We start from the raw sequence: 27839 nt of genomic DNA, 5'->3' as shown, positions 1-27839 counted from the left end.
CCCCAATGAGTGGTAGGTATTGTGTCTAGCTAAAATTTTCAACATTAGAAAATATGGAATGATAGTAGGTGGAGACTTGAATGTAATCCATTTTCCCCACTTGGATCGTATCTCAGTTGATAAGCCTGACCTTCCCTTTACCACGGTCTGAAGTGCTCAAGTTTTTTGTAAAATTCTTAGATCCCGTCAATTTTTTTAAATTGAAGAGAGAAGTATATGGAGGCTGCCATGTTTATTTCTTTTTAAGCAATACCGGTTGCCTGGCAGCCCTGCTGATCCTCTGCCTCTAATACTATTAGCCATAGCCCTGAACAAGCATGCAGCAGATCAGGTGTTTCAGACTTTAAAGTCAGATCTGACAAGACTAGCTGCATGCTTGTTACTGGTGTTATTCAGATACTACTGCAAAGAAATAGACCAGCAGGGCTGCCAGGCAACTGGTATTGATTAAAAGGAAATAAATATGGCAGCCTCCATATACCTCTTACTTCAGTTCCCCTTTAATGTGATCTGGATTGCACATCCCACTCAAAGACGATACACCTTCTATTCCACGGTCCCTAACACACATACTAGACGACTGTTTTTTAGTAACTGCCTCGATCCTACGTACGACTCGTGAAATCAGCTAATATCTTAGACATAACCTGGTCCGATCACACTCCCTTTACAATAGAAGTCACACTTGATACTTCTGGTCCTAGACCCCACCACTGGCATCTAAATGATTATCTCCTGCAAAATGAACAACTAAAAATATCTTGAAAGCTTCCCTTCAAGAATGACTCAGTGATAATAATAATAATAATGGCAGTATTTGTATAGCGCCTTTCTCCTGTCGGACTCAAAGCGCTTGCGAGGCAGCCACTAGAGCGCACTCAGTAGGCAGTAGCAGTGTTAGGGAGTCTTGCCCAATGAACTCCTTACTGAATTACTGGCTTACTGAACAGGCAGAGCCAAGATTCGAACCCAGGTCTCCCATGTCAGAGGCAGAGCCCTTAACCAGTACACCATCCAGCCAGTGATGGCTTTGTAGACAAAACGTCATCCCTCTAGGAAGCTCACAAGGCTTGGATCCCAGGCCAGTGTATTTCTCTGGGTGCAAATTAATGATACTTCCTCTAAGCTCAGGAAGGCGGAAGCTGACTACTCTCGTACTCCAACCTTATAACATTGAAATGACTAGTTAATCTGTAACACCAGTTAAAGGACTGAAGTGAAACTAAACTGATGAGATAAACAATAGCATCTAACCTCCTCCTCCAGAAACGGACTTTTTTTTTTTAGATATCCCACGGTTTTATTTTATACTTAAATGTAGTTTTTAAGTTTTTACTGTTTTATTTTCTCTGTTCAATTACACCTTGAAGTATGCCAGAGCTCATATCGATGAACGCTTGACCCTTTTTATCTCTTTCCTGCTCTCAGAAGCCATTTACTGACAGGAAAATCTTTTATGGCTGTAGTTACATATCTATAGTCCAACCCAGACAAAAACTGTCACTTGCATACCTGATGGTTAACTCTTTGAGGCAGAGAAAGAAAAAAGGAACACAGCCCAGTTATTGGCACTGTACATACACATGTCTATCTCATCATGTCACATGTCACCTCGGTTGTCCTTTAAGAGATTTTCTGGTTGCTCATTCAGTTAAATCCCTGCTATGGTCTTGCCACTTCTTCTTTGATAAAGCTAACAAACCTCACACATTACTGGCAAGAATGCTTGGGAGCCACACCCCAGGGTATCCCCTGACAAAAATATAGACTCTGCGGGAAATCATTACCTGGAACCGCAACAAATAGCCAACTCCTTCACAAAATTTTACAAAGAACTTTATTCCTGCTTAGACTAAGGAAAACATCTTCAATTTGACCTTGAAAAATGTAATTCATTCCTCTCCAAAACTAAGTTGCCCACAAAAATGCAAGTGGATGGCGCTGCTGTGTTCAGTTGCTGATGTGCCCAGATCTGTGTGTCAGACAGCACTGCAGACCCAATCTAGTCCAGAAGAAAGTGAAGACCAGCACCATCAATTGTAGTTAAGCTCTTTTACTATATTTTCCGGACTATAAGACGCTCCAGACTTTAAGATGCACCAAAGTTTAGAGGGCAAAAACCAGGGGAAAAAAATATACTAAACCTGGTGCGTCTATGGTCCAGGGCAGCCTTTCTCAACCTTTCTACCCTGGAGGAACCCTGCAAATATCTTTTGGATCTCAAGGAACCCCTGCAAACATTTTTTTGATCTCAGGGAACCCCTGCATTTATTTTGCAGGAGGTATGGTCTTTAAAAGTATACGTGGCTGTTTATTTAACTACCCCTATTACACTGCCACTCATTATACTGCCTCCTAAGCCCCTAATTGAGTGCTTCTTGTTACAGTACCACCTATTATAGTGAGCTCCATTATACATCCCCACGATGGGGGAAAATGCCAAGGAACCCCTGCAGAGTACTCAAGGAACCCTGGGGTTCCAGGGAACCCTGGTTGAGAAAGCCTGGTCCAGGGGCATCTTCTAGATGTTCTCCCCTCAATTATTGTGTTGTTCTCCTGTTCCCCTTTGTGGCCTCCTCCTGTCCCCCTGTGTCCACCTCTTGTGTCCTCCTGTCCCCCTTGTGGCCTCCTTATATCCCCCGTGTCATTCTGCCCCCTCCTCCCTTGTGGTCTCCTCTTTTCACCCTTGAGGTCTATGCCTGCCCCTCCTTGTGGCTTCTTTATGTTGCCCCTTGTGACCTCCTTCTGTCCTCCTTGTATCCCCCTTGTGTCATCCTTCTGCCCCCCCCCCCCCATGTCATCCTTCTGTCCACCCTTGTGACGGCCTTATATCCCCCCTTGTTACCTCTTTCTGTCCCCCTTCTGTCCCCCGTGTCCCTGTATGTTGGAATGAGCAGTGGTAGCCGCGGGTTCCCCTCCCTGTCTGTGGCATTCTCCTCTGGCGTCCTGGGCTCTTCTGCTCCCCCTGACGAGAGGTAATACAGTGACAGCCACAGGCATCACTCAACATCTTTGGAGCCCGTGCAAACAGACGCTTGTCTCATTCATTTCTTCCCCCTAGTGCTGTTTGCATCTGTAATGACGTGACCAAGAAGTACTGGCACTAGGGGGAAGAAGTGAATGAGACAAGCAGCTGCTCGTGCGGGCTCCAAGGTTGGTAAGTGATGCCTGCGGCTGCCGCTTAAATGCCTCTCCTCAGGGAGAGCGCAGGACACCAGAGGAGGACGTCACGGACATGGAGGGGAACAGCAGCCACCATGGTCTCCTAACTGCGGGCGATCATATGTGGTGGACTTTATTCGCACTATAAGACGCAGGGACTTTTCCCCCCACTTACAGTTTGGAAAATATGGTAATTTATTTAGGACACAAACATATCACAGCAACGAAGAATCGTTTAATGCTGCTGCAATATGTCTATGTGTCTTAAATAAATGAAATAAGCTTAATTGCAATTGATGGCGCCACTCTTCACTTTCTTCAAAACTGTTGAAAAAAGAAAACTTCATGTTGAACGACCCCATTGATCCACATAACTTATTTATGGCCCTTGAATCGTTAACGCTACATAAAGCTCATGGACCCGATGGGCTTCCATATATTTATTATAAAACATACCAGGACATAGGAGATCCATATTTACTTTAACTCTTTAATGGCATTTTGGTGGGAGAAGAGATCCCCTCCTAAGTTTAGGCACTCCCACCTGTCTGTGATCCTGAAGCCAGGTAAAGAGGAAATACATTTTGGAAGTTATAGACCTAGAGCTCTTCTGAAATCAGATTATAAATTAATTACCAAGATTTTAGCGACTAGACGAGCAAATGTAATGCCAGGCCTGATTAAAGAGGGATTGTTAGCCACTAAATCACCATTCCAATAACCCACTGCACTGTGTTCATTTTGTAGCCTGGAACCTCACCCTGCATTGCAAGCATTCCAATCTAATCAGAACTGTTGCTGCTGTAATACATCTCATCTGTCAGCCTGGCTCTATTTGGTACATTGCCGAGAAGAAGGAAGCTTATCATCACGACTCCCAAATTACTGATCCTCACTGATTGGCTGGCAGTTCAGAGTGACATGAGGCTGACATCTGATCTTCCTGTGCTCACATATTTACAAAGCAAGCTAGCTATGGCAGTGCAGATTCTAGGAGAAAAAAAAATTAGTAAGGGAGGAAATGACATCAGGATTGGCTTCAGTCAGAGGAAACCAAGATGGCAAATGCCAAGAACAGCATTTTCTTTACTTACTATATAAAATTCACTGAAATCAAAATGTGGACAGTACAATACATCTGTTATGTAAGTAGAACAGCTAGTTATCTACTTATATATGTGTTTTTTTCCTGGCATAGTATGGCTGACCCTGCAGCTATTGAGTACAGGACTTGCAGTATGATTGTTTATCAGCTGTGGGAATGCTTCCCCCACCACAATCTACATGGGGATGTCAGGCCACACCCACCACCTCCTCCTGTACTACCAGCACCAGGTCACACCCACCACCTTCTCCTTTTACTACCAGCTCTACTAGCACCAAGCAACACCCACCACCTCCTCCTCTACCAGCACCAGGCCACACACACCTCCTCCTCCACTACCAGCTCTACCATCAACAGGCCACACCCACCACCTCTTCCTTCTCTACTATCAGCTCTACCAGCACCAGGCTACACCCACCACCTCCTCTTCTACTGCCAGCTCTACCAGCACCAGGCCACACCCACCACCTCCTCTTCTACTGCCAGCTCTACCAGCACCAGGCCACACCCACCACCACCTCCTCTACTACCAGCTCTACCAGCACCAGGCCACACCCACAAACTCCTCCTCTACTACCACCTCTACCAGCACCAAGCCACACACACACCACCTCCTCCACTACTACCAGCTCTACCAGCACCAGGCTACACCCACCACCTCCTCTTCTACTGCCAGCTCTACCAGCAGCAGGCCACACCCACTACCACCTCCTCTACTACCAGCACCAGGACACACCCACCAACTCCTCTACTACCAGCACTAGGCCACACCCACTACCTTATCCTGTACTACCAGCACCAGGTCACACCCACCACCTTCTCCTTTTACTACCAGCTCTACTAGCACCAAGCAACACCCACCACCTCCTCCTCTACCAGCACCAGGCCACACACACCTCCTCCTCCACTACCAGCTCTACCATCAACAGGCCACACTCACCACCTCTTCCTTCTCTACTATCAGCTCTACCAGCACCAGGCTACACCCACCACCTCCTCTTCTACTGCCAGCTCTACCAGCACCAGGCCACACCCACCACCTCCTCTTCTACTGCCAGCTCTACCAGCACCAGGCCACACACACCACCTCCTCCTCTACTACCAGCTCTACCAGCACCAGGCTACACCCACCACCTCCTCTTCTACTGCCAGCTCTACCAGCAGCAGGCCACACCCACTACCACCTCCTCTACTACTAGCATCAGGCCACACCCACTAACTCCTCTACTACCAGCACTAGGCCACACCCACTACCTTATCCTGTACTACCAGCACCAGGCCACACCCACCACCTCCTCTTCTACTACTAGCACCAAGCCATACATCTCCTGCTATTGGCCCAGGCAGGGGGATCTTATGGATACCTGGATAAATCTACTGTGACCATCTCACACACCTGAATCACTGGGCTATATCAACTGACAATGGCTAAACTAATGGCGCATGATTATCTAGGTTGCTTTGTTGTTGCTGGTGGTGATGATGCGGCATGTCTGGGTGTAGTAGAGCAGATACGATCGGGCTCGGCTATTTCCACCTTAACCCGAATGAAGAGCCTGCGCTGGATCCCAGAGAGGTAAATAAAACAAGCCTTGTTAGGCTTGTTGGGGAGGATTGCGGGAGGATACGGAGGAGCCAGCGCTGGATTCCCTGCAGCTACAGGGATGGGGGAAGCCTCATTGGGACCCTAAGGCTTCCCCCTCCCGAAGTAATTACCACTCTGTGGACTGTTTGTTTAATACAGAGTCTCTTTAAAAGAACAATGATGATAAGAATATTTTTAGTCGGCAGAGAGCAGGTTATTCCACAAACAGATGCTGCAGTTATCCTTTTCACCACTAGATGGCGATCTCACACACCGGAAGTGATGTCTTACAGCAGGAAGAGAAATTGCAGGAAGTGGAGAGAACACGCGGCTGGAAGAGGTGATTGTTGTTATATATTGCGAAGTAGAGTAGAGTAGAGGTTAGGGTGGACATACTTGTTATAAAGTGGGCAGAGCAGAGGTCGGGGTGGACATGCTTGTTATAAAGTGGGCAGAGCAGAGGTTGGGGTGGACATACTTGTTATATATTGGGCAGAGCAGAGGTCGGGATGGTCATACTTGTCATATATTGGACAGAGCAGAGGTCGGGGTGGACATACTTGTTATATATTGGGCAGAGCAGAGGTCGGGGTGGACATACTTGTTATATATTGGGCAGAGGTCGGGGTGGGCATACTTGTTATATATTGGGCAGAGCAGAGGTCGGGGTGGACATACTTGTTATATATTGGGCAGAGCAGAGGTCGGGGTGGACATACTTGTTATATATTGGGCAGAGGTCGGGGTGGGCATACTTGTTATATATTGGGCAGAGCAGAGGTCAGGGTGGACATACTTGTTATATATTGGGCAGAGCAGAGGTCAGGGTGGACATACTTGTTATATATTGGGCAGAGTAGAGATCGGGGTGGACACACTTGTTGTATATTGGACAGAGCAGAGGTCGGGGTGGACATACTGGTTATATATTGGGCAGAGCAGAGGTCGGGGTGGACATACTTGTTATATATTGGGTAGAGCACAGGTCGGGGTGGACATACTCGTTATATATTGAGCAGAGGTCAGGGTGGACATACTTGTTATATATTGGGCAGAGCAGAGGTCGGGGTGGACATACTTGTTCTATATTGGGCAGAGCAGAGGTCAGTGTGGACATACTTGTTATATATTGGACAGAGCAGAGGTCGGGGTGGACATACTCGTTATATATTGAGCAGAGGTCAGGGTGGACATACTTGTTATATATTGGGCAGAGCAGAGGTCGGGGTGGACATACTTGTTATATATTGGGTAGAGCACAGGTCGGGGTGGACATACTCGTTATATATTGAGCAGAGGTCAGGGTGGACATACTTGTTATATATTGGGCAGAGCAGAGGTCGGGGTGGACATACTTGTTCTATATTGGGCAGAGCAGAGGTCAGTGTGGACATACTTGTTATATATTGGACAGAGCAGAGGTCGGGGTGGACATACTCGTTATATATTGAGCAGAGGTCAGGGTGGACATACTTGTTATATATTGGACAGAGCAGAGGTCGGGGTGGACATACTCGTTATATATTGAGCAGAGGTCAGGGTGGACATACTTGTTATATATTGGGCAGAGCAGAGGTCAGGGTGGACATACTTGTTATATATTGGGCAGAGCAGAGGTCAGGGTGGACAAACTTGTTATATATTGGGCAGAGCAGAGGTCGGGGTGGACATAATTGTTATATATTGGGCAGAGCAGAGGTCGGGGTGGACATGCTTGTTATATATTGGGCAGAGCATAGGTTGGGGTGGACATGCTTGTTTTATATTGGGCAGAGTAGAGGTCGGGGTGGACATACTTGTTATATATTGGGCAGAGCAGAGGTCGGGGTGGACATACTTGTTATATATTGGGCAGAGCAGAGGTCGGGGTGGACATACTTGTTATATATTGGGCAGAGCAGAGGTCGGGGTGGACATACTTGTTATATATTGGGCATAGCAGAGGTCGGGGTGGACATACTTGTTATATATTGGGCAGAGCTGGGTAGACATACTTGTTATATATTGGGCAGAGCAGAGGTCGGGGTGGACATACTTGTTATATATTGGGCAGAGCAGAGATCGGGGTGGACATACTTGTTATAAAGTGGGCAGAGCAGAGGTCGGGGTGGACATGCTTGTTATAAAGTGGGCAGAGCAGAGGTTGGGATGGAAATACTTGTTATATATTGGGCAGAGCAGAGGTTGGAGTGGACATACTTGTTATATATCGTGCAGAGCAGAGGTCAGGGTGGACATACTTGTTATATATTGGGCAGAGCTGGGTAGACATACTTGTTATATATTGGGCAGAGCAGAGGTCGGGGTGGACATACTTGTTATATATTGGGCAGAGCAGAGGTCGGGGTGGACATACTTGTTATAAAGTGGGCAGAGCAGAGGTCGGGGTGGACATGCTTGTTATGTATTGGGTAGTGCAGAGGTCGGGGTAGACATGCTTGTTATATATTGGGCAGAGCAGAGGTCGGGGTGGACATACTTGTTATATATTGGGCAGAGGTCGGAGTGCACATACTTGTTATATATCGTGCAGAGCAGAGGTCAGGGTGGACATACTTGTTATATCGTGCAGAGCAGAGGTCAGGGTGGACATACTTGTTATATTGGGCAGAGCAGAGGTCAGGGTGGACATACTGGGCAGAGCAGGGGTCGGTGGACATACATGTTATATATTGGGCAGAGCAGAGCTCGAGGTGGACATACTTGTTATATATTGGGCAGAGCAGAGGTTGGGGTGGACATGCTTGTTATATATTGGGCAGAGTAGAGGTCGAGGTGGACATACTTGTTATATATTGGGCAGAGCAGAGGTCTGGGTGGACATACTTGTTATATGTTGGGGAGTGCAGAGGTCGGGGTGGACATGCTTGTTATATATTAGGCAGGGCAGAGGTCGGGGTGGACATGCTTGTTATATATTGGGCAGAGCAGAGGTCGGGGTGGACATACTTGTTATATATTGGGCAGAGCTGGGTAGACATACTTGTTATATATTGGGCAGAGCAGAGGTCACGGAGGATATACTTGTTATATATTGGGCAGAGGTCGGGGTGGACATGCTTGTTATAAAGTGGGCAGAGCAGAGGTTGGGGTGGACATGCTTGTTATATATTGGGCAGAGTAGAGGTCGGGGTGGACATACTTGTTATATATTGGGCAGAGCAGAGGTCAGGGTGGACATACTTGTTATATATTGGTACAATTTACTGGTTCTAATGATAGCGCACAGTATGATGGGTAAGATCTAAATACCTACCAACATAAAAAGTTGTTATATCACAGTTCTTGGTATAATTTAGTTCGTAATAACAGTCTGTATGCGCTTCCAATAAGGCGTCAGTTCCACCTCAATCACAAAGTTCCGGTATAGTAGATAGCGCTCCAGGTCACAACAACAGTTCAACACTAGGGATACTCAGCAGTACGTTTCATATGGTATCACACTCACCCCGTCAGTTGACCACTGCTAGACTGGTCATCAATCGCTCGTGTGAGAGAAAGGCAGTGCGAAAGCCGGCGGCTTCATCTATTACATTGCCGCCGGCTATATTTCATTAAATTAAGCAACTTGTCATCAATTTGGCCGCAGCGAGACGGCGTAACATTCCATTTCTCACATTGGCCGCTCCGCTGCGGCCACTTCGCACATTGGCCGTCCAGAACCCGAAGTGGCCGACAAGAACTAGAAGTGGCCACACTTCGGGTTCTGGCCGTAACATATACACCTCATGAGATAAAAACCTCCATAGTACAGCTTCGTAAAACTTAAAAGCTTTTTAATTCTAAAATACACTCACAAGCGTTTGTTGGGTAAACAGCGTACAGAGTTTGTGAACGGGCTCTCCCCCGGACAGGCCGACAAGATACACCACGTCACCGCTGCTAGTTTCCCTCAATGTCCCAGACTCGGCGTTACCGGCCTCTGCACTTCCTGATCGTCTGATAGGCTCCACCCGATGCGTTTCGTCACTCCGCGTGACTCATCAGGGGCGTGGTTGGCCCATCAGACGTCAGGTATATATTGCCACTGCACCTCCTACTTCCCTCCTCTCCATACACGTCATATGCTAACCGTACGTGTGGACGCGTACGTTCCCTGCGTCGCCACGTGCGTTCCAAGATCCTCATGCGTCCCAGCCTAGCAATAACGTTATCAGCCAGGGAGGCATGCAGGGAGTGGTCCGTTTTACATTCGAAAAGTAACATACAAACAGCAGCAGCTTACTGTCTTATAAATTGATAAAACCTATCCAATAGCTCTCCACTAAAACATTCAATTAATAAAAGAATTAATTCATATTCCTACCCACATTGCGTTCTACCTGATGTCAATACTTTTTACCCCTAACTCCATCTAGTGTTCAATTTGTATATTGACAGACTATCCATATGATACTCAAAGTACACATAATGGCATCAAGTAACACTTAATTGGCTAAAATCCATGTACACATTAGAAATGGATAGTATAGATAGATAATAACAATAGGAAACAGTACAGAATATATACATATATATAATTGCAATGGGGCTGACCCTTTTGTAAAAACGAGATTAACTGTTGGCAATAATGCAGTTTAGGTCAATATCAATATTATGACCCTTAGGTTGAAGAGTACCCATTGCGTATATCTATTGCGTTTCCTTTTTTGATATCTCCCTAACTTTGTTGGCTCCCCTCCATGAATATTTTACTTTTTCTAAACCACAGAACCTCAGAGTTCTGGGATCAGACTGATGGTGGATTCTAAAATGTTCCGACACAATGTTAAGCTTGGAGGTGTAATCTCCACAGTCAGCATGCAACACATAAGCTGACGTGAAGGAGGTACACACACCAGCACAAGGAATCAGGATATCCCCAGTTTAGTGGAGGAGAGGACTGACTCCAATAGGAGATTGTGGTGCACAGAGCCGGTGCAGATCCGAACAGCCACAAACAACACTTTCGTAATAACGTCTCAGCGCAAAGTAGCGCTGAGCGCATAAACCAGGACTGAGGAGATCAGGACAGGTAGACAGAATGAACGCTTGCTTAACTAGCCACTACTTAGTGACAGCAAGCGTCCACAATAAAACAGACTGGAATGAGGTAGCCAATGCGTTTGCAGCAATGGCGTGCCTCACAAAAACAGGACAGGATAGTCAGGAAATAACAGGATCAAGATAGATGAACGTAACACAGATAAATATACAATAAGTATGATTTCCTAGCGTATTACAATTACAGCTATCAATGAAACTATTTGTAACGTCTGACTAACATATGTATATATCGGCAATGAACCGATATATGACATAAGCAGGAACTCTGTCTAAGACTGGAGTAATACAGGGAACAGGACTCAGAAGGATTCGCTATCTCTTCGCAGAGATGAACGCAATCCACAAACAGGACCAGGAACAGGATAACTAGCTCAGCGTGCTGGAACGCTGACTAACGGAACATAGGATATAAACAGTTCGTGTACGTATATATCAGCGACACTGATGTATCAACGTAACACGAATACAAGGAAAATAATAAACGTGCAAGTATGCGTATATATTGGCGATGAACCAATATATGACACAAGACAAGCAAAGTAACAACTTCTAGAAACAAAAGCAGAACTAGGAGGACTCGCTGACCCCTTCGCAGGAGTCAGCGCAGTCCAAACGGACTAGGAACGAGGTGGGGCACGAGCAGAGTAACAGACAGAATCTGAGACTATGGTAGCCCATGAGGCATTGCAGGAAGCAGTTCTTTATACTGAGGTCATCCAATGGGAGCAGACCTGCAGATTCCCGGAAAGTGAATGGTAATTAATCACAGGCTGATAGCAGGAAAAGGCAGACAATGATATGCAGCCTGCAGGAAAGGGATTGCCCCTCCATTGCAGCAGACAATGTTTGTTTACACAAAAGCATATTAAACTGTCATTAACTTCAGAGCGACTGCAGATGGAATCAGCAACTAGTTTAAGTGCAAACCAAACTATGCAAGCAAATGCATGTAATGACATTAGAACTGCTTGGTTTGCAATACCACTGCAGTCAGCAGTAAACGCTGCAGAAGCGATCATAACACACACTATGTCCTCTGAAGCTCCTCCTGATGTTGCCCATATGTTCCCCCACTCTGGTTTTTAGGGGCCTGGTTGTCCTACCCACATATTGTAAATTGCATTCACACCATAGGAGGTACACAACCCCCTTTGTGTTGCAGGTGATGTTCTGTTTTATTTTGAAAGTAGTTCCTTTAGCTGTTGCTATAACTTCCCTGCATCTCACTGGTGAGGCATCAGCACACCCCACACACCCTCTACAGGGGAAAAAAACATTTTGCTGCCAGTGGGGAATCACTTCTCTTGGTGGATTTACACAACTGGGTGCGAGGATACTCCTTAATGTTTTTGCTTTTCTATATACGAACTTGGGTTGGTCGGGCAATATCCTCTGTAATGTTGTGTCTTCTTTTAATATAGGCCAGATTTTTTTTAAAAATATGCTCAACTTGTCTAAATTGTAAAGAGAAGTCGCTTATGAACGGGATATTTGCCCTATCATTTTCTCTTGCCCTCACTCTATCTCCCAGGAGATCTTCTCTGTCAATTCTTCCTACCTTCATTATTTCCCTTTGTATGTCAACTTCCTTATATCCTTTCTCCACGAACCGTTCCAGAAGAGTCTGTGATTGTACTAGATAATCCTCCATCTGGCTGCATTTCCTCCGCATCCTCATTAATTGTCCTCGCGGAACTGCCCTCAGCCATCGAGGGTGTTGGCAGCTCTTCATAGACAGATATCCATTTCGGTCTGTGGGTTTAAAGTATGTCTTCATAATTAGCCTATTTTCCCTCTTTTCAATATTCAAGTCTAAAGAGTGAATCGAGTCTCTGCTAGCTTCCATACTCAGTTCAATGTTGAGAGTGTTATGGTTAAGTCCTTTGAAAAATCAGGAAGGTCCTCTTCATTTCCTCTCCATAGCATAAATAAATCGTCTATGAACCTTCCCCATTGCAAGATTCTATTGTCTCCCCCCTGGCCCAAAACATCCTGTTCCCATTTACCCATAAATATATTTGCGAAAGAAGGTGCATATCCCGCCCCCATTGCACATCCTTTGATCTGTAAAAAATATGTTCCATTATGCCAAAAATAGTTCCTGGTCAATGCAAATTCTAATAGATTCATTATAAAATCCCTTTGCTTTGGTTTCATCATTGGGTCTCTCTCCAGGAAAAATCTGACTGCATCCATACCTGCTTGATGTGGTATATTTGTATAAAGCGACGTAACGTCTGCAGTTACTAACACATCCCCTTCCTCCACCACCATATCCTCCAAGATTTGCAGCATGTGCTTGGTATCCTTAACCACCTGTGGCAGGCCCATCACCAGCGGCTGTAAAAAATGGTCTAAATATTGTCCCAGTCGATGCGTGACTGAGCCAATACCGCTGATGATGGGCCTGTCCGGCGGCTTTTCTGCGTTTTTATGTATTTTTGGCACTTGATAAATTATTGGTGTTCTTGGTGCTGTCGGGATAGGAGATGCAAATTCCTTGTCATTAATTATTCCTTGGTCTAATCCTGTTCTCAATAGTGCTCGCAGTTCCTCCATATATGTCTTGCATGGGTTCCCTCTAAGTTTTTTATATGTAATCGGATCACTGACCAATTTTTCCAGTTCCTCCCCATACTGCTCTTGACTAAGAACAACAACCCCCCCCCCCCCCCCCCTTGTCCGCTGGTCTCACTACTAGTTTCTTTTCCTCTAACATTTCCTTTGCCATCTTAGTCATCCCCCTAGTCCTTTTAGGCTGTATCTGCTCGATTTCCTTTTCCACCATCCTTTTGAAGACCTCCACACAATTCTTATTAGAATTATCCTGTGGATTAAATAGGGATCTGTTACGCAATCCTGTGTGCAAATATTCTGAGGTAGGGTTGGCCCTATTGCTTCGTCCCTCTCTATTTAGAAAATATTTCTTAATATTCAGCACTCTCGCATATTTTTGTAAATCCACATATGTATTAAACTTGTTTATCGGTTGCTTTGGAGCATGTTTTAAACCTTGATCCAATATTTTAATTTCCTTCTGGTGCAGAGGTGCTCCTGATATGTTGTAGATACCTTTTCCTACCTCTCTCTTCTCCTCTTGTATGCGCCACCCCAATATACAAATTGAACACTAGATGGAGTTAGGGGAAAAAAGTATTGACATCAGGTAGAACGCAATGTGGGTAGGAATCTGAATTTTTACCCAACAAACGCTTGTGAGTGTATTTTAGAATTAAAAAGCTTTTAAGTTTTACAGAGCTGTACTATGTGAGTTTTTATCTCATGAGGTGTATACAACACGGAGGGGACAACAAGAGCCTAAGTGGAGGAGAGGGACGAGCAACTACAGCACAGGCGGTGCAGGATATCACACGAGCGATTGATGACCAGTCTAGCAGTGGTCAACTGACGGGGTGAGTGTGATACTATATGAAACGTACTGCTGAGTATCCCTAGTGTTGAACTGTTGTTGTGACCTGGAGTGCTATCTACTATACTGGAACTTTGTTATATATTGGGCAGAGCAGAGGTCAGGGTGGACATACTTGTTATATATTGGGCTGAGCAGAGGTCGGGATGGACATACTTGTTATAAATTGGGCAGAGCAGAGGTCGGGGTGGACATACTTGTTATATATTGGGCAGAGCAGAGGTCAGGGTGGACATACTTGTTATATATTGGGCAGAGCAGAGGTTGGGGTGGTCATACTTGTTATATATTGAGCATAGCAGAGGTCGGGGTGTACATGTTATATTTTGGGCAGGGCAGAGGTCGGGGTGGACATACTTGTTATATATTGGGCAGAGCAGAGGTCGGGGTGGACATACTTGTTATATATTGAGCAGAGGTCGGGGTGGACATACTTGTTATATATTGGGCAGAGCAGAGGTTGGGGTGGACATACTTGTTATATATTGGGCAGAGCAGAGGTCGGGGTGGACATACTTGTTATATATTGAGCAGAGGTCGGGGTGGACATACTTGTTATATATTGGGCAGAGCAGAGGTTGGGGTGGACATACTTGTTAAACAGTATATTGGGAAGAGCAGAGGTTGGGGTGGACATACTTGTTATATATTGGGCAGAGCAGAGGTCAGGGTGGACATACTTGTTATATATTGGGCAGAGCAGAGGTCGTGGTGGACATACTTGTTATATATTGGGCAGAGCAGAGATCAGGGTGGACATACTTGTTATATAATGAGCAGAGGTCGGGGTGGACATACTTGTTATATATTAGGCAGAGCAGAGGTTGGGGTGGACATACTTGTTATATATTGGGCAGAGCAGAGGTCAGGGTGGACATACTTGTTATATATCGTGCAGAGCAGAGGTTGAAGTGGACATACTTGTTATATATTGGGCAATGCAGAGGTCGGGGTGGACATACTTGTTATATATTGGGCAGAGCAGAGGTCGGGGTGAAAATACTTGTTATATATTGGGTAGAGCAGAGGTCAAGGTGGACATACTTTTATATATTGGGCAGAGCAGAGGTTGGGGTGGACATACTTTATTATTATTTATTTATTGTATTTATAAACCCCCAACATATTACGCAGCGCTGGACATTAGTTTAGGTTACAGACATTATTTAGGGGTGACCTACAGCAAAATGACAATACCTGAATACAAGAAAGACCAGATCATGCAGCACAGTATGAGTACAAGGTAATGCTTAGTCACTGGAGGGGAGCATGGAGACTAGGCAAGTTAGGTTCACTCAGATGCATTGCATGGGTTCACAGTAATGGAGGTGCATTATCAGGTAGGACACAAAAGGAGGAGGACCCTGCCCAAAGGCTTACAATCTAGAGGGAGAGGTAAGGACACGAAAAGTAGGGGACCAGTTCAGCTGGGGGTTTAGAGCACTTGTGAGGGGTAGTAGGCCAGTGTGAAAAGGTGAGTTTTCAGGGCTTTCTTGAAGATGTTGAAGGAGGGGGCTGCCCTAATGGGTGAAGGTAGGGAGTTTCATAGTGTTAGAGCAGCTCTTGAGAAGTCCTGGAGGCGTGCATGGGACCGGGTGATGTGGGGGGAGGGAGGGGGGGCGGTTAGGCGAAGTTAATTGGCAGAGCGGAGTGAGCGGCTAGGTGTGTACCTCTGAGTAAGATCGGAAATGTAGGTTGGACAGGTTTTGTAGACAGATTTGTAGGTCAGACACAGTATCTTGAATCTGATTCTGGATTGGATAGGTAGCCAGTGCTGGGATTCAAGGAGGGGATCCGCTGTGGGGGAGCGATGGGAGCAGTGGATAATTCTGGCTGCCGCATTCATGATGGACTGCAGTGGGGCTGTTCGGGTCATAGGGAAACCAGACAGAAGGGCATTGCAGTAGTCAAGGCAGGAAATTATGTGGGCATGGATGAGGAGTTTGGTGGTGGGAGAGGTCAGGAAAGGGTGAATCTTACAGATATTACGAAGGTGGAAGTTGCAGGACTTTGTGAGGTTTTGGATGTGGGGAGTGAAGGAGAGTGCGGAGTCCAGGCTGACACCCAGACAGCGGGCTTGAGAGGTAAGGCGAATGGTAGTGTGGTTAACAGTGACATGCACATCTGGGAGGTTCATGGATGGCCGGGGTGGGAAGATCATAAATTCCGTTTTGTCTAGATTTAGTTTCAGGAACCTAGCGGACATCCAGGAGGAGATGGCTGATAGACAGGAGGAGACCTTGTCCATGGTAGTAGTGGATATGTCAGGGGTGTGGAGGTAGATCTAGATGTCATCTGCATACAGATGATAGTTAAAACCCATGGAGGAGATAACCTTGCCAATGGAAGATGTGTAAATAGGGTGAACAGTAGGGGGCCAAGGACCGAGCCTTGGGGGACTCCCACCGAGAGGTGGTTGGGGGTGGATGAGGACTAATTGAAGGCGGTCGTGAAGGAGCAGTAGGATGAAAGCCAGGCCAGGGCGAGATCATGAATGCCCATGGACTGGACGGACTGGAGGAGTAGGGGATGATCTACTGTGTCAAAAGCTGCTGGGTAGAGCAGAGGTCTGGGTGGACATACTTGTTATATATTGAGCAGAGCAGAGGTCGGGGACACATTTGTTATATATTGGACAGAGCAGAGGTCTGGTTGGACATACTTGTTATATATTGGGCAGAGCAGAGGTCGGGGTGGATATACTTGTTATATATTGGGCAGAGCAGAGGTCGGGGTGGGCATACTTGTTATATATTGGGCAGTGCAGAGGTCGGGGTGGACATACTTGTTATATATTGGGCAGAGCAGAGGTCGGGGTGGGCATACTTGCTATATATTGGGCAGAGCAGAGGTCGGGGTGGACATACTTGTTATATATTGGGCAGAGCAGAACTTGGTAAAAACAAGGAACACCAAGAGCCCCAATAGTGTAATATGTACTGGTAAATGGTTACTAGATAGAGTAAATATTAATACTCACAAACCAGGGTTACCATTAGGCAACCACTGTAAAGGCAGGTGGGGAGATTTTCCTGACCCCACTCAGGAATAAGAAGTCGCTCTCTGTAGATGAGAAAAAGGGGGTTCAACCCTCCACCCAGGGTGGACTCAATATTATGCAGGAGAACAGAGGCGCCAAAAGGATAAAAGGAAGCTAAATGAGCTTAAAAACCAAATTCTTGGTAAATAGAGGAGGTAGTGGTGGACTTACCTCCTCCAAGTAGACACACAACGACTGTAGTAAAGACAGTCAATATATTTTATTTATGAACTCCAAATATGCAACGCGTTTCGCAGGTTTGATCCCGCTTCATCAGGCAATAACAACGGAGCAATAGCATATGTGGTCAGTAGAAGAGCCAGGCACCCAGAGGTGCCTGGCTCTTCTACTGACCACATATGCTATTGCTCCGTTGTTATTGCCTGATGAAGCGGGATCAAACCTGCGAAACGCGTTGCATATTTGGAGTTCATAAATAAAATATATTGACTGTCTTTACTACAGTCGTTGTGTGTCTACTTGGAGGAGGTAAGTCCACCACTACCTCCTCTATTTACCAAGAATTTGGTTTTTAAGCTCATTTATCTAAGAGCAGAACTTGGGGTGGACATACTTGTTATATATTGGGCAGAGCAGAGGTCGGGGTGGACATACTTGTTATATATTGGGCAGATCAGAGCTCGGGGTGGACATACTTGTTATATATCGGGCAGAGTAGAGGTCGGGGTGGACATACTTGTTATATATTGGGCAGAGCAGAGCTCGGGGTGGACATACTTGTTATATATTGGGCAGAGCAGAGCTCGGGGTGGACATACTTGTTATATATTGGGCAGAGCAGAACTTGGGGTGGACATACTTGTTATATATTGGGCAGAGCAGAGGTCGGGGTGGACATACTTGTTATATATTGGGCAGAGCAGAGGTCGGGGTAGACATACTTGTTATATATTGGGCAGAGCAGAGGTCGGGGTGGACATACTTGTTATATATTGGGCAGAGCAGAGGTCGGGGTAGACATACTTGTTATATGTTGGGCAGAGTAGAGGTCGGGGTGGACATGCTTGTTATATATTGGGCAGTGCAGAGGTCGGGGTGGACATACTTGTTATATATTGGGCAGATCAGAGCTCGGGGTGGACATACTTGTTATATATTGGGCAGAGCAGAACTTGGGGTGGACATACTTGTTATATATTGGGCAGAGCAGAGGTCGGGGTGGACATACTTGTTATATATTGGGCAGAGCAGAGGTCGGGGTAGACATACTTGTTATATATTGGGCAGAGCAGAGGTTGGGGTGGACATACTTGTTATATATTGAGCAGAGGTCCGGGTGGACATACTTGTTACATATTGGGCAGAGCAGAGGTCGGGGAGGACTTACTTGTTATATATAGGGCAGAGCAGAGTTCGGGGTGGACATAATTGTTATATATTGGGCAGAGCAGAGGTTCTAGATTTCTAATACTTCTTATGCTATAAATCGTGCATCTAAATACACCTGCTATCATCTGTGTTTATTACTGCAGTCACAGGAGTTTTATGTCCCACAGTGAGAGAGGTTGGAGTCTGCCCAAAGATGATGGCTGGTGTGTCACAGCTAGGGGTGGAGCCAGATAACAAGGGGCGTGGCTGGTAGGAGAGGCAGAGAAAATGGAGGCAGCAGCTGGAGAGGGGTTGGGTTGCCTCTGCTGCTTTGGTCCTGGTATTGGCACTGTCCCAACTGAGAGGTTTGTTCCTACGGCTCTTGGAGGGTTTGGGGTTAGGAGGTGATGGACAGGTGGGCTCAGGTATGGTCAGGGTATGGAGCTGCTGTCCCATCTGCCTAGTACATCAGGTGCCAGAGCCATAAGTAATGATAATTTATAGCTAATTAGCTGCAGGCCTCTGCTCCTATCTTCCTCTGTCTCCAGCTGTTCTCTCCTCACATCCTCATCCATCTACCGCTGCCGTCACTGCTGTAACCTCCCAGGAATGTGTGCATGGAGAGGAGGAGAGAAGCACCAGATGATGAGCAAGGCACACTGGGAGAGAGGGCTGTGGTGCTGAATGTGCAGGAGACCACAGCTTATGGGATATTATCACCCCCTAGCAAATTATGTTCTTTTCTGTGCTCTGTTTATTACTGCTATCTTACAGCTATAATGTGTTATCCTTTTCAGAAATAAGATCTGAGCTCAAAGAACATGAGGAGTGATCAGCAGCCTATAGAGGAGGGTGTTATGATGAGGGTAATTAAAGAGGAAGAAGAAGAGACGTATGTGAGGAATGATCAGCAGTTTACAGAGGAAGGTATAATAATAAGAGTGATTAAAGAAGAGGAAGAAGAAGAGGAAGAAGAAGAGACATATGTGAGGCGTGATCAGCAGTCTTTGGAGGAGGGAGACATGAGGAGGACAACTATAGATGAGGATCCGCTTATAGAGGGTGGAACCGGTTAGTAATCAACATTAAATATTGAATATCTCTAGTTATTATGACAGTGTCACTGCTCACAGACTGGCCATATTAGGGGTTATCCTATGTACTCATGATAGATTTTTGTTAATTCAAACTTTCTCCCTTGATTGTATTTGGTGACAGCTTACTAACAATAACAGTACAGACACCCTGATTGCTTTGGAGTTCCCTGCACTGTTTTGTCACACATAGGGCTACCGGCCTGTAATAGGTAGGCTGATAATGATCACTGTACATTACTGTACACAGCTGGTAACCGCCAACTCATCCCCTTCTGCCCTTCTGTTGGGCTGATCGAGCAGCAGCAATGTGACATCACACAGTGGGCGGGGTCACAACAAAGGTATGGGCCATCTTTTGGCTGAGTTGGTCAGCCTGGCAGATCTTTGGTTGGGTGATGACTGCTGGTAGGAGGCTGCTATACACATGCCAGATTATCAGCTGCCTCAGCCGACTTAAATCTAGCGTGTGGGTGGGGCTTTATCTCCATTCCTCTGCGGTTTCGCAATCGCGGCATAATCAGTGTGACTTTAAGAAATTGTAGGAAAAAGCATGGCAAATTTGACATAATTGTGTTTGTGATTCTGAACCCTGACGCACACGGACAGACACAGAAACCTGGCACTTTATTAGGCAGGGAGCGCACTTATCTGAATCATGTGCCTTGTGCTGCACATAGCAGAACGCCCACTGCCGCACTATCCATTATAGACAATGGCCCGCTCGGGAATTGCATGTCATTCGCATATTTCCAATGATTATGAATCATACAGCTTTCTGCTTTTTTATGCACAACGCGCACATTCCTGATTTCAATGTATTTCACTGCATCCAAAAGTTACAAATAAATGCAGACAATGCAATGATAGAGCACCACAAAGTCTCTAGAAGGGTGTAAGATGCACGGCCACTTGTGCTGCAGACAAATCATGACAAGTGTGCTCCCTGCCTGAGTCTCTAGAAGGGTGTAAGCTGGCGGGTGTTCTGTAAGATGCACGGCCACTTGTGCTGCAGACAAATCATGACAAGTGTGCCCTTTGCCTGAGTCTCTAGACGGGTGTAAGCTGGGGGGGGGGGGTGTTCTGTAAGACGCACGGCCACTTGTGCTGCAGACAAATCATGACAAGTGGGCTCCCTGCCTGAGTCTCTAGAAGGGTGTAAGCTGGGGGGGGGGTGTTCTGTAAGACGCACGGCCACTTGTGCTGCAGACAAATCATGACAAGTGTGTCCTCTGCCTGAGTCTCTAGAAGGGTGTAAGCTGGGGGGTGTTCTGTAAGACGCACGGCCACTTGTGCTGCAGACAAATCATGACAAGTGTGCTACCTGCCTGAGTCTCTAGAAGGGTGTAAGCTGGGGTGCACGGCCACTTGTGCTGCAGACAAATCATGACAAGTGTGCTTCCTGCCTGAGTCTCTAGAAGGGTGTAAGCTGGGGGTGTTCTGTAAGATGTACAGCCACTTGTGCTGCAGACAAATCATGACAAGTGTGCTCCCTGCCTGAGTCTCTAGAAGGGTGTAGGCTGGGGGGTGTTCTGTAAGACATACGGCCACTTGTGCTGCAGACAAATCATGACAAGTGTGCTCCCTGCCTGAGTCTCTAGAAGGGTGTAAGATGCACGGCCACTTGTGCTGCAGACAAATCATGACAAGTGTGCTCCCTGCCTGAGTCTCTAGAAGGGTGTAAGCTGGGGGGTGTTCTGTAAGATGCACGGCCACTTGTGCTTCAGACAAATCATGACAAGTGTGCCCTTTGCCTGAGTCTCTAGACGGGTGTAAGCTGGGGGGGGGGTGTTCTGTAACACGCATGGCCACTTGTGCTGCAGACAAATCATGACAAGTGTGCTCCCTGCCTGAGTCTCTAGAAGGGTGTAAGCTGGGGGTGTTCTGTAAGACGCATGGCCACTTGTGCTGCAGACAAATCATGACAAGTGTGCTACCTGCCTGAGTCTCTAGAAGGGTGTAAGCTGGGGGTGTTCTGTAAGATGCACGGCCACTTGTGCTGCAGACAAATCATGACAAGTGTGCTTCCTGCCTGAGTCTCTAGAAGGGTGTAAGCTGGGGGTGTTCTGTAAGATGCACGGCCACTTGTGCTGCAGACAAATCATGACAAGTGTGCTCCCTGCCTGAGTCTCTAGAAGGGTGTAAGCTGGGGGGTGTTCTGTAAGATGTACAGCCACTTGTGCTGCAGACAAATCATGACAAGTGTGCTCCCTGCCTGAGTCTCTAGAAGGGTGTAAGCTGGGGGGTGTTCTGTAAGACATACGGCCACTTGTGCTGCAGACAAATCATGACAAGTGTGCTCCCTTCCTGAGTCTCTAGAAGGGTGTAAGCTGTGGGTGATCTGTAAGATGCACGGCCACTTGTGCTGCAGACAAATCATGACAAGTGTGCCCTCTGCCTGAGTCTCTAGAAGGGTGTAAGCTGGGGGGTGTTCTGTAAGAGGCATGGCCACTTGTGCTGCAGACAAATCATGACAAGTGTGCCCTCTGCCTGAGTCTCTAGAAGGGTGTAAGCTGGGGGTGTTCTGTAAGACGCACGGCCACTTGTGCTGCAGACAAATCATGACAAGTGTGCTCCCTGCCTGAGTCTCTAGAAGGGTGTAAGCTGGGGGTGTTCTGTAAGACGCGCGGCCACTTGTGCTGCAGACAAATCATGACAAGTGTGCTCCCTGCCTGAGCCTCTAGAAGGGTGTAAGCTGGGGGTGTTCTGTAAGATGCACGGCCACTTGTGCTGCAGACAAATCATGACAAGTGTGCTCCCTGCCTGAGTCTGTAGAAGGGTGTTAGCTTGGGGGTGTTCTGTAAGCTTCCCTGATGGTGTTGGGCTTTCCCTTCTCTTCTCACTCACAGCTTCTCTGGCTGGGGTGGTCTTCCCCTGACTCCCTCGCCCCTCAGCTTCTATGGTGGTGATGAGCTTCCCTCTCCCTCTGCAATGGCTTCCCTGGTGGTTGTTGACTCAGCCTCCCCCTCCTCAACTTCAATAGTGGTGCTGAGCTTCCCTCTCTCCACAGCTTTCCTCGTGTTGTTAGGCTTTCTTCTCTCTCCTTCTCAGCTTCCCTGGTGGCGGAGGGCCCCTCCCTTTCCCATAGCTTCCCTTGTGGTGGTGGTGACCTTCCCCCTCCCTTCTCCACAGCTTCCATGGGGGTGGTGGGTTTTTCCCCTTCCTCCCCAACAGCTTTCACGGTGTTGGTAGACTTTCCCTTCCTATGCAACAGCTTCCCTGGTGTTGATGGGCTTACCTTTTCCCTCCCTTACAGCTTCCATGGTGGTGGACTTTCTTTTTCCCTCCCCACAGCTACCCTAGTGCTGGGCTTCCCCTCTACCCACTTTCTCACAGATTCCCCGGTTGTGGGCTTCACCCTTACCAACAGCTTCCATGGTGGTTGTGGGCCCCTCCCCTTCCTCCCCTACAGCTTCCCCAGTGGTGGTAGGCTTCCCCCTTCTTCCTCCACAATTTCCATGGTGGTGTTGGACTTTCCCCTTCCTCCACAACCGCTTACCTGGTGGTGGTGGGTTTCTCCCTTCCTCCACAACACCCCAGCTTCAGCTTGGGAAGCCCTATCCCTCTCCCACAGCTTCCCTGGTGGTGGGCTTCCCTTTTCCCTCTCCCACCGCTTCCCTGGTGATGGTAAGCTTTCCTGTTTCCTCCTGCATAACTTCCCTGGTGGTGTTGGGCTCCCTCCCCCCCACAACTTCTCTGTTTCCCTCCTCACTTCCTCTCCCTCCCCCACCGCTTCCCTGGTGGTGATGGGCTTCCCCTTTCCCTTCCCCACAGCTTACCTGGTGGTGGGATTTCTCCCTCCCCTCCTTCCCACAGATGATGATGTTGGTGATAAGCCTCTCCCTTGCCAATAGCTTCCCAGGTGGTTGTGGGCTTCCCTCCTCCCTCACCCAGAGCTTACACTTTGGTGAATAGTGCCCACCCTCCTTTGCTCCCCTGCCCAATAGTATATATGCAGAGTATTGTGCAGTGGAAGCTGTGCATCTCTCACCTCTCCATCGCTGGGAATCCTCCAGTCACTGCTCCCTCTAGTGTCCGGCATCTCAGCCTCATCACGTCATCACACAATGTACTCGGAGATGCCGGGCACTAGAGGCAGTGGTGTCAGGAAGATCCAAAGCAATGGAGAGACACCAGGCAGGACAAGCACAGAGGGGGAAGGGGCGAGCACTCAGATTAGGATACGCAATGCTCAAAACGCAATCTCGTCTAAGCATTTCCACATAGGACGCAATATAACATATAAACATAAGCATTATATGACCTAATTTATAATATATTTAATAACAAATTACATATGTAATATAAAAATGCATTCATTCATATGCTGTATATTACATTACCCTGGAGGTAAGCCAACTCCTTCTCAGTTTTATTGGTTTTATACAATTGTATCAGCTCCGGGTGCCTCTTTCCCCCTTTGCATTGTCACCTCCTCACCAGGAGGGCTCGGGCTCCAGCTTGGGCCACCAGGCCTGTCCCACCAACTATAGCTTTATCAAGAGTGTGACCAAGACCTAGAGGAAGCCCTGGGGAGCCGAGTGCAGATTGATTCCTCCACATGCCTATATGGCTGGTGCCCTAAAAAGCAGCCTTATTTTGTGAGTTTCCCTTCACACTTCACAAATCACCAGCTCAGCATTGATACTACACAATCTGGGCTCCCTTTGTCTCTGTATATTTTATAAGGTGATGAACATCTTATCTCTCAGATGAGGATATAGCGGTAATAAGAATGTGTAAGTGACACCACATTGCTCTACACACATAACACAGATCTCTTGCTATAAGTACATAGAGGTCTGTTGTCACAGGAGTAACACATTGCTTCCATTGTCTCATCAAGCTGTACAACTTACTGCATTTCCATGTATGGTCATTGCTTTAGCTGCAGTGAGGGTCCCGCAAAAGACCTGCTGTGCAGTGGTCTACAGCTTATCACTGAGGGGGGTAAGTGCTCTTCGGTGCAACATCTCCATGGAGCAGTCTCACACTGAGGTAATGAAATAGATCTCACCAAGTTCATGGATAATGAATTCCGTGGGTACCCACTCCTGGTGTCAGTCGATGAAATAGCACTCCAGCGCATAGATAGACTTGGTATCAGCTGGGAATCAGTATTTTCACCATAACGGGGGATGGTTAGTGATATGCAAATAACTCTGAGATGGTGCAAATTGTATGCTAATTTTATGCAAAGTTATGCAGCTGCTCCATTTGGTCCATTTCCAATCTGCATATAGTTTGCATTAACTTGGAATTATCAGCAGCTCTCTGACCATCCCTAATGATAATTGCTCCTCCCCTCAGAATTCTCTAACAGGAAGTGATGATGTTTCTCTATTTGCAGAGCGGAGTCCCGGCATAAGGAACCTCTCAGAGACTTGTCTCGCTGTATCCACAGGCTGTACAACGGATGTTGATGTCACTGGACAAGAGTCTCCTGCAGATATCCTGGTTATTCCAAATATTCACCCAGACTCCCCTCACCTGTCTAACCCTGAGGGACCTCATACCCAGCACAGCTCTCCCCCTGCTGGAGGGTCTCATTCCTGTTCCTGGTGTGGGAAATGTTTTCTTAGGAGATCAAATCTTGTCAGTCATGAGAGATATCACACTGGTGAGAAGCCCTATTCATGTGCTCTGTGTGGGAAATGCTTTGCATGCAAATCAAATCTTGTCGCTCATCAGAGAACTCACACTGGAGAAAAGCCATATTCATGTGCGGAGTGTGGGAAACGTTTTGTGACTAAATCACATCTTGTCACACATGAAAGATCTCACACTGGTGAGAAGCCCTATTCATGTGCTGAGTGTGGGAAATGTTTTGGGCATAAATCACTCCTTATCAGACATGAGAAATCTCACTCAGGGGAGAAGCCCTATTCATGTGCTGAGTGTGGGAAATGGTTTAGGTGTAAACCAAACCTTGTCATTCATGAGAGATCTCACACTGGTGAGAAGCCCTTTTCATGTGCTGAGTGTGGGAAATGTTTTAGGTGTAAATCAAGCCTTGTCACACATGAGAGATCTCACACTGGTAAGAAGCCCTTTTCATGTGCCGAGTGTGGGAAATTTTTTAGCCGTAATGCAAACCTTGTCACACATGGGAGATTACACACTGGTGAGAAGCCATTTTCATGTACTGATTGTGGGAAATGTTTTATACGGAAATCAGACCTTGCCAGTCATGAGAGATCTCACACTGGAGAGAAGCCATTTTCATGTACTAAGTGTGGGAAAAGTTTTTTAAGGAAATCCGAGCTTGTCAGTCATGAGAGAACTCACACTGGTGAGAAGCCCTATTCATGTGCTGAGTGTGGGAAATGTTTTAGGTTTACAGTACAGCTTGTCAGACATGAGAGATCTCACACTGATGAGAAGCCATATTCATGTGCTGAGTGTGGAAAATGTTTTGGTACCAAATCAGAATTTGTCACACATGAAAGAACTCACAGTGGGGAAAAGCCAAATTCATGTACTAAGTGTGGGAAATGTTATTCGAGTAAATCAAACCTTGTCACACATGAGAGATCTCACACTGGTGATAAGCCTTATTCATGTGCTGAGTGTGGGAAATGTTTTGTACAGAAATCAGACCTTGTCATACATGAGAGATCTCACACTGGTGAGAAGCCTTATTCATGTGCTGAGTGTGGGAAAGGTTTTGCACAGAAATCAAACCTTGTCGCGCACAAGAGAACTCACACTGTGAAAAACCCTATTTTCATGGGCTGAGTGTGGGAAATTTCATTGTAAATCACTGAGTGTGCTGAGTGTGGGAAATGTTTTTGCTAAAAGTGTTCTGATACACTTTGCCTGTTTTATTTTTCTCACAAAAGGGCCCATTTGCAATTCATTTTTTCTGATGAGTTTTTTCCAAGGTGGTATTTTCACATAAAATGCCCTTTAATCCACCAGCAAGCCAGAAAATACTCAGAATAAGTGTGACAGTTACTTTTTCACCAACTTTAGTTACTTTTTATTTTGCAGTGTGCTTCAAAGTAATTTTAAAAAGAATATATAATGTACAAAAACAGGATGGAGGAGCACCCATATATAGGAGGAATATCTGTGTGCCCAAGCCTAGGACCCCAGTACCATTAGGATCCTCCAATCAAACATGCAGGGGAGGCTGGCACCACAATAATAACATTCAGCTCTTTATTGGTCAGTCATTAAAAATGACGTACAGATCATCAATAAAGGTAAAAATGGCAATAGTAGCGTAGCGACAGCCTGCTGTTTCCAGCTGATAAGCTCTTTGTCAAGCCACTCAGCCATTGGCTTTAAAAAGAGCTTATCAGCTGGAAACAGCAGGCTGTCGCTACGCTACTATTGTCATTTTTACCTTTATTGATGATCTGTACGTCATTTTTAATGACTGACCAATAAAGAGCTGAATGTTATTTTTGTGGTGCCAGCCTCCCCTGCATGTTTAAAAATAATATGTAAGAATGATCTCCTAGGAGATAACATAGGAGAAAAAGTTATTTGCATATGGGCCAAGGAAGCATAATTGCACAACATACATGTAGGACTGGTTCATGCTACTCAGTGTATTGGTTTGTAAAGTCCCTGAACTGAGGTGACATGGTGAGATAAATCTGGGCAATCTAAAGAGTAAATGCAAGCCTAAACACTTTTATCTGGCTTATTAAACACTCCTGATAATAATAAATGCTGAAAAGTAAATTTGTGTTCTTTTTTTTGGGGGGGGGGGAGAATACTGGATGAGACAGATTTTATGTCACACCGATATGGCTGCTTTGTATAATTCAGAGTCAAAATTTAACCCCCTTAAATTTAAAACAAGAATGTGAGACTCCGGGAAAGTTCCACTTAATGTTATTTACCCACTATAGGCTGCAGGTGTGGGGATATTAGAAGCTCCCATTTATCCAGACTGAACTGAGGAAAGCAAATTACTTTCTGTATATTTTTAATGTACTGTCATAAGAAAAATTGTGTGCGTGCGTGCGTGCGTGCGCTGCATTTTTACAGAGAGTTGAAACTGAAAAAAATGCAATGAAAATAAAGTCAAGATA

General features: G+C 46.3%; 1 protein-coding gene across 1 annotated transcript in view; it reads left to right on the top strand.

Annotated features, from left to right (window-relative positions):
- Positions 1 to 26928, top strand: part of LOC137537164 (zinc finger protein 850-like) — a 62347-nt gene extending 35419 nt beyond the window's left edge. The window contains exons 4-5 of the mRNA XM_068259286.1: positions 19500 to 19768; positions 25142 to 26928. Coding sequence (XP_068115387.1) covers positions 19500 to 19768; positions 25142 to 26529 — 1657 coding nt within the window. The 3' untranslated portion in view covers positions 26530 to 26928. The remainder of the gene's footprint in view (positions 1 to 19499; positions 19769 to 25141) is intronic.
- Positions 26929 to 27839: the final 911 nt, after the last annotated feature.

This window comes from Hyperolius riggenbachi, chromosome 10 (assembly GCF_040937935.1).
Source record: "Hyperolius riggenbachi isolate aHypRig1 chromosome 10, aHypRig1.pri, whole genome shotgun sequence".
Lineage (NCBI taxonomy): Eukaryota > Metazoa > Chordata > Amphibia > Anura > Hyperoliidae > Hyperolius > Hyperolius riggenbachi.
The sequence above is the reverse complement of the archived record's forward strand: the minus strand, read 5'-3'. Positions and strand labels throughout refer to the sequence as shown.